At 47.7% G+C, this 8,270-nt stretch overlaps 1 protein-coding gene across 3 annotated transcripts in view; it reads right to left on the reverse strand.

Annotated features, from left to right (window-relative positions):
- EPB41L4A (erythrocyte membrane protein band 4.1 like 4A) overlaps nucleotides 1-3,127 on the reverse strand; it is a 138,883-nt gene extending 135,756 nt beyond the window's left edge. For all 3 annotated transcript variants that reach the window (XM_076361779.1, XM_076361777.1, XM_076361776.1), the window contains exon 1: nucleotides 2,957-3,127. In XM_076361779.1, coding sequence (XP_076217894.1) covers nucleotides 2,957-3,055 — 99 coding nt within the window. In that variant the 5' untranslated portion in view covers nucleotides 3,056-3,127. The remainder of the gene's footprint in view (nucleotides 1-2,956) is intronic.
- Between the last annotated feature and the right edge of the window lie 5,143 nt (nucleotides 3,128-8,270).

Raw genomic sequence — 8,270 nt, forward strand, 5'->3', positions numbered from 1 at the left:
ACTCAAAGTCTTAGTCTTGTGCCAGCTCTCCTCATTGTTTTAATCTGAAGTACAATTTAAAACTCACTGTAGTACCAAGAATATGTTAATAAAAACAGTAATTCAAAAAGTCACATTTTGCTGCATATAGTTGCTGTCAAGCAATAGCTAGTCAGAAATAACTACCATACAAACTAAGCAATGCATCTTCAAAACTCTACCTCAGTTCAGAAACAAGTATCTACTTCATGCCTTTATTTCAGATTCACTGAAGAAACAAAGTTGCCTAGGACTCCTACAGTCACAGAGCTCAGCCTTCCACCTTTCAAAGCAAATAGGAGTGAATCCACTAATACCAAGTACATAGACAGTAAATAGCTGTTAAGTTGTGGTTTTTACTTCTAGCAGACATGCGTCTGCTTGGGGGAAAAGAAGGGAACGAAGTTGCTTGTATAACCCCTTAAAATCTCTGCTCTTCCAATAGTTCAAGATTTTTAAAACAGTACCAAAAACATGTTTCCTGTGTAGCTGTGAACCCAATTAAAAGTGTGAAGACAAAAGAAAGGTCACATCCACGATCTGAAGTTCTAAGGAAATCTTTGTTTTAAAATAAAATACATAGAACATTTATAATCTATACCTCGGTGCCAAAGCTGAAATGCTATAAAAACAAATACAAGACTCTGCATTTTTAGATCTGTACATACTAACAAAAGAATTTGAACAAAATATTCATATTTCAAGGTTAAAGTGCCAAATGACAGACCGTGACAAATTTTAAATTCTATTTTACTAAGAAATAATTATATAACTTCAGTGGAAACCTGTAGAATAAAACCAACACAAATGCTCCCTGAGCAGTTTAAAATGGCATAAGCCAGGACTCAGTTGAAAGAGCCCGTTCTGCCCTCCTCCAGCTGTGAAGCGGATCAGGGCACCAATCCAGCCGAAGACTAACCCAGCAAAAGGAAAACCAGTGGTTACCCTGCAGCTGGACATGTGCTGCTCTTCACACGCAGCTGCACAAACACTTGTGCGAGTACAAAGGCAAGGGAGAACACAATGGTGGAAACCATTGACTAGGGGAGAGCTATGCAGTTCCTCTCTGTAGGCTTTCAAAGGCTCATGGAGCTACAGTGCTGGGGTGTGGTTTCACATTATACAAATTTAATCTTAAAAAAAAAACCAAACCAAAAACACACAAACAGGCTGCTACAAAAAGGGAGATTCTCCTTTTCCTAAAGTTCCCTGCTGTGCAGTCTCAGCGCCTACGCCAAAATGTTAACAAACCACTACTTTTCTGTCAGACCCGCACACTGTTCCAACTGACTCTATAACTGCTCCATGGTTAGATTCAAGACAGGGAAGGAGCAGGTGGAAGGGCTGAAATATTTAGCATCTTACCACATTCAGATCACACTAAGAATGGCAGGAAACCACACCCTCATCTTAAACTAGACGGTTCCCAACGCTGCAAGTCACGCATTCTTAAAAAGAAGTTACGTCTTCAGACCCTTTCTTTCCCATGGGACATTAATTCTCATCAGACACGGCACAAACCTGTCACCTTTCAGGGTTTCGATTCATGAAGCTAACTGTAGGACTACCTTTGCAGATTATTCTTTTAATATACTTCCGCGACTGCACATTTACAGGCAACAGAAGCATATATGCATGCATAACATACATACCCACATCTGCACATATAAAGGTAAGTTTTTTAGAAGTGTCTAAACTTAGACTTCAAAGACCCTACGTAGGTACTGAATTCCAGCATCACAGTGATTTGCTTACTCCTCTGTGCTAAGCGTGGATTTATGAGCCTATTTGCGGGCAGTTGATTCAGCAAAGCTTGACAATTCTCCATACATGTAGAGCTGGTAGTGCCACAGATTGTAGTTAAAATTATATTGTTACATTTAGACTCTCTCTCCCGCTCTTTGGGTTTTCCTTTCCCCAGCTGCTTCACCAAACTTGAATCATTCAAGCTGAAACATACAAGCATACAGATTTTTATTCTTTGAATGTCTTAGGTAAAATAGATCAGCCATTTCCAAGAATAAACTTTAGAAGAACTGATTTCTTTCTTTTTCTTTTTTCTTCTGATCCAACACTGAAACCACATTCTTATGTTGCTAATAAATTCAAGTCTCCGGCTCTTCGAACAAAGGCTTCAAGTGTCTGAGCGATGCCATTTGCTGTCATTAGGCTTAACCAAACAGGACCAAGTTAAGGGCCTTTAGAACAATCTCGGTTTTCACATGCTCTGTCAGGGCTCATTAGGGTTTGGCAGATGACTACTTTGAAGAGTTCCTCCGCGCCGAGCGTGCTGCAGCAGCGCAAGAGCTTTTCCCACCGACCAGGCTGTCGGCCACAGGGCTGGAGACGAGGCTGGACCTTCGCCCCTCCGCTCGGGAGCTGCTGCCCTCCCGGACCCGGGGGCCGGGGGGAGGCGCCCGGCTCTGCCCCGCTGCCGGCGGCCTTTCCCCCGGAGAGGCGAGCAGCTCCTGGGAGGGCACGGCAGGGAGCAGCGGCCAAAGGCAGAGCGAGAGGGGAGTGACTCAACACGGGTGCGCAACAGCCCGTGTACACAGCCGCCTTCTTCTTTTTTTTTTGGAAGCATGTACAGAAAAATACTTGTGCCAAGTGCCCCGAGTGTTCCGGAGTGGTCGGCACCTGCTCATGTAAATGAGTATCTCAAAGTAAAGTCTCCAAAGCCACGTCTACCCCACCGGCACGCGCCTCCCTCATTCATCTGTCCCTTGCGCGACCGCAACGAAAGTTACGAAATTATTTTTTCGCCTCCCGCGGGATCCCGAAAACCCTTTTTCCTACCGCCGCTCCCTTCCCGGCTACCGAAACGCGCTGGGAAGGCAGACGCCGCCGGGCAGCCGCACCGCACCGCACCGCACGGCGCGGAGCCCGGCCCCGGGGGTTCTCCCGCAGCGCATCCCGCAGCCCCGCCGGCCGCCCTTACCTTGATGCCCTGCTGCTGGGTGGTCAGGGTCAGCTTGGACTCGTCCAGGAGCAAAACTTCGCAGTAAAATTCCTCCGGGACCGCGCAGAAACAGCCCATGCCTGCTGCGATGGCCGGGGACGGGGCGGGGAGGCGGGAAGAGCCCCGAGCGGCGGCGGAGAGGGGCTGAGGCGCAGCCGGGGCTGGGCCGCGCCCGGCTCCGCGCCCGGCTCCGCGCCCCGCCGCAGCGGCTGGAGGCCGGCGGCTGCTAGGGCGCAGCGCCCAGCCCCACGGGGCGGCCCTCCGCCGCCGCCGCCATCCCGCGGAAGAGCCTGGACAGGGGTGCCGGGCGCTCCCTGTGGGAAAGGGGGAGGAAAAAGACCGGCGGCTTTTTAGAAAGGAGCCCAGGGCGCAGCCCTCGCCCGCGGCTGGCTGTCACGGCGGCTCCCCCGCCGCTGCCGCCCCGGGGAGGTACCGAGCCGCCCACCCGCCCCGTCCCCCGCCCCGTCCGCGCACGTTTCCGCGCCTCCTCTTTGTGTGGAGGAGCGGGCGCCGGGGAAAGCCCTCTCCGCCGCCGCGGCCGGGGGGGCGTGTTCCCGCCCGGCGAGCGCGCTACCTCCGGCTGCGGACCCTGCTAGTGGAGCGGGACGGCGGCGGTGCCCGGCGGGCGCTGGACTGGGGTCCCCCGGCTGTCCGCGGCCATGTAGGGAGGGCGCCGGCAGCCGCTCGCCTGCTCTCCCGGCGGGGGCGGAGGGATGGGGGGGAGCGCCGCCGGGCGCCCGGAGCGACCCGGCCGCCGGCAGCCTCCTGCCGTCCGCCGCGCAGGGCTCTACCGGGGCGGCTTTGAGGCGGAGGCCGGCAGACGGCACCTGCCCGGCCGAGGAGCCGCCGCCGCCCACGGGCTGGCTGCTCCGCGCCCGCCCGCCCCGCCCCGACGCCGTCCCCGGCGCAGCACGCGGACCGGCCCGCGGCACCGCGCCGCATCTGGCGGTACCCCACCGGCATCCCAGGTCCGGAGCCGGACCCTCGCTGCCCTCTCCCGGGGCTCAGCTGTGCCGGTTGCCGGCGGTGGGGCGGGGGCGATGGCCCCGGTCCCGCTGCCGGCCCGCCCCGCTCGGGCTCCCCCCGCCGCCTCCTGCCACCCGCTGCCCCTCCCGGCGGCCGCGGCTCCGCACGCCGCGGCAGCACTGACCCCTGCTGGGCCGCCGGCCTCGGGGGGCGCCGGGGCCGCGCTGCCCCGGGGGCCGGCGCCGGGGGCCGGCTGGGCGGTGTCCCGCCGGGGTCGGCGGTGCTCCCCGAGGGGCGTCAGGGCGGGGAGCGAGTTTTGTCTCCGTACTTCGCGGGGAAGGGCTTCAGCAGACACCTGTGAGGCGTCCGGGAGAGGTTGACCCTAAAAGTAGCCTTGGCAGGAAATGTTTTCTCCAGTATGCTGTTACATACTGAGCTTGCTACAGATGTATTTAATATAAAAACCAACAGCCCTGTACTATTTAAAAAAAAAAACAAAACAACAAAGTAGAACATAAAAGAACTTGCAACTGCCTTTGCAGTTGCCTTCTATAGTTTCTGGAGCACGCACCAGTCCACCTTTGTATTTTAATTGATGCACACATCTATATTCTATGATTTTTCCCCCTCAGGCAGAAAGTTAAGCCCTGATCCCACGAGTGCCTGTGCATTTGCTTACATTTGCATGCATAAGTCGTCCTATTGAAGATCATACAAAGTTTGCATGTGCAAATTTAAGAATATGCATAAATGTTTTTCTTATGATAGTTAACTTGCTCTTATTGCATAAGAGAAGGGCACAAGGAGATTCCTCACTTGACAAACCCTACTATGTATGTAGGTAAGTGACAGAGTGATACTTCTGCTTTTAAACCCCTGCCCTAAATAAAACCCTGCTAATCCCAGGAAATACCGCTTCCATTTTCTTGTTTGGTGCAGGTAGTGTTTAAACTTGGGCAGTGGGGTCTTGGGATCTCTGTATCCATCCTTAAGCTGCAAAAACAGTGTTCCATGAGCACTGTGAAGATCAGGACAAAAGACATTATACATGTTCATAAAAATACAGCCTTTTGGACAAATTATGGAATATGAAGTCTTGCAAAAGCATAAAAATTCAAGTTCCTCACTTTGTTTGTTGGGCGATACATACCTGATAAAATGTCATCCATACAGCACAAGAAATTTAGCTGAATTTATTCCTGGTTTTCTAAACATTTCTCAACACAGTTCTTGAATCCTTCTGACAGCGGATGGTTTTCTAGAGAACAGATGGTTCCTTTTTCCCTCTCTTTAGTCTATTTAGATCCATATATCATGCACATCATGACATAAATTACCCCCTAGGTCAGTTAAAGTCATTATATATGTATAAATCATGGATTAATCAAGTGAGAGGGAGGGCTCAGTGAACCCAAAATCTGTTTTAAAACCTTTAATTATAATTTTAAAATGGCTCATATAGCTACATTACAACCCCACAGCTGAGCAGTTTAAATCAAGACTAGTCTTGGTTGTAAGCAGTCCAAGTGAACTATTTCATGTCTTCTGTTTTTGAAGATTCCGCACTACTGCACATTAGTAGATTGGTCCACAGGGAATATATAAAATACACACCCACGTTCAGCTGATGCCAGTGTTTGGAGCACAGAGCCATTAACGTATGAACTTATCCCCAAACCAGCTACTGCCAATAGCTAGCCGCTGATTCAGCAGCAGTACCAGAACCTACTATTTGAGGTAAAAACCTGGGAGCAGGTCCTGGACTGAAAAAGTGAGAAAAATAGCCAAGGGAGCAGAGGAAGAGGGGATGGGATCTATACTAGGAACAAGTACGAGCCCTGAGGAGCTCAGGAAAGCAGAACAACTATTATTTATAGGGGCAAAAAAGTATGGCCTAAGCTTTGCTTGGAGCTCCATGCTACATAAGACCAGCCCTGCCTCAGTATTTCAAGTATCAGGCCAGCTCACAACTTGTGAGAAACATAAGATAGTCATTTGTTCTCCAAATCCATTAGGAAACTGAGCTCCTTTTTACTTCTCTCTACAAGAAAAAACACAGGTCAAATCACCGCAAAGGAAAACTTGCTGACATAAGTTCTCATCACACAAGTACTTACGGACATGTTTAACTCAGGCAGGTAAGTACAGGACCAGGGCATAAAGGCATTTTTGTCCATTGCCTGTTTGATAAGGTACCCAGCACAATTCACTGCAGCCACTATGATCCAGTACACCTTCATTAAAATGATCAGTTTTAGCTGTAATCAAGTATTTTCAGTGTGGTCGTATAAACAAGACACTGAACACCACAAGGACTTCTATATATGTATGAAGTGACCTACATCCATATTCTAACATATCAGCAATGAGACTAACTGTCCAAAATAAACATGTCAGCATATCTGGTTTCTCACTAATTTTTACACAGTTTTGCTCACAAACATTTGCTGCCAGTAGTTGAACATGTAGTAAGAGGCATGATGACCTGTTTTAGCCAATATCACTATCACTTGCCTATCACTGTTACTTACCAATCTGTAGAGATGCAATTCCTAGATCTTATCCATGTGGGCTTCCAGAGGACAAGTGAAAAGTTAAAGCAAGCCACAGAGCAACCTCTTCATCTTCCTCCTCATGTAAAGACAAGTCTCCTGGATGCTGGTCCTTGCTCACACAGTGAGCAGAGAAAAGCATTGAGGTCTAATGCAAGAAGTTTAAAATGAAAACAGATAGCAACAGCACATACTGTCTGGGCTAAATGTACAACTCTGAATGCATCTCCCATTAAAGAAAAAATTCCTACCAAGAGTGCTGTTCAACAGTTACTGTCAGGTAGGGTCTGGGGCGTTTACAGGAAAATAAGGTACAACTGCTGCAGCAGCACTGCACTGCTGTGGTTCGACACGTGCCCCCCTGCCCATATATCACTGCCCCCAGATGTCTGCAGTCCTTCCGGAGAGGTTCTCCAGATGTTCAACGTGCTATTGGGAGCTATACTTATTTGTGTCTCTTCCACCCAAAAAGAGGACCAAAGCAGACAATGGAACAAGAATCATTTCCACATGGCATTTTACAGCATTCAGAGGCTGAAGTTTGAGGGTGTTACAAATGTGCATGAATTCACATTTCTTGCTTCACTGATGAAGGTTTTACTTAAAACACACTCATGGATGCTACCATCTAATGATTTCTCTGGACTCTGTGTTACTACTACAAATCATACACATATGCACAGTAACAATCCATGGTCAAAAATATTGTAATCATAAATTTATTCATATATTGATCAGTTTTGTATTTCCTCCAAAATGTAGTGACTTAACATTATACGGTATGCAATACACTTAGAGAGTCCTTAAAGTCAGACATGCCAGTCAAGACCACTTAAACATGAGAAATGTTAAATTAAGACCAATATTCGGATCTATAATGCAGTGATAATCAGGAAAAAAAAACAACTTAAAAGGCCCCAAAGTACGCTTGAATAGCTGATTAAATTTATTAGTACTTCTATAGCAATAAGCACCTTGAGGACCTCCAAATTGACATGGCACTGAGCAAAAATCCATTGTTCTTTCTGTTTGCTTGTTTAACAAGACCCTAGAAGATTGCAGCACTGCAAACACACACTTAATAATTAAGGAAATCACAAGCATCTCTCACTTTCTGATTTTTTAATAAAGAAAACATGACATTAAATATAATTCCTCCACCCAAAAATATAAAATAAAGCTTTCAGGATATTTATTGTAAACTATAGAGCTAAAATGAGAAACTGCAAAATCTGTATACTTCTATCAAAGCAGGAAAAATTTCTGTCTTTAACTACTGTTTATTGAACCTAATTTTGTGTGTGATGTGGTTTTACAGAGTCTCTGTCAAGATTTTGACAAGTTAACCCCTATGCAAAGAAGAACGAGATGATCCTGTTTTATGTTGCTTATGCTCAGCTTCCGCGGCAGAACTTAAATATGTTTTAATAGTAAAGATAATTGGGTGGCAAGATGTAACAATCTAACTTACCAAAAGAAAAAAAAATACATTCTCTCCAGGACTTTAAGTCATGCTCTGACAATTTAGATTGGTACCTTGTGGCCCAAATAGGCAGAAAAATAGAGGCTGTGAAGATCTGTGGACATTTAGGACGTGAGCTTCCTGTGGAGAAAAGCATATCTTTTTCAAAGAATACTACCTAATGGAGAAACTGTCACCTTTCTTAGTAAAGCAGGACTGACTAGATCCATGCTCAAGCACAGAAAAGAGAAGATTATTGTCTCCAAACTACTGCACTCTTTCCTTAGAGGAACTCCAGAAGCGTATCTTTGGG

Source organism: Aptenodytes patagonicus, chromosome Z (assembly GCF_965638725.1).
Source record: "Aptenodytes patagonicus chromosome Z, bAptPat1.pri.cur, whole genome shotgun sequence".
NCBI lineage: Eukaryota > Metazoa > Chordata > Aves > Sphenisciformes > Spheniscidae > Aptenodytes > Aptenodytes patagonicus.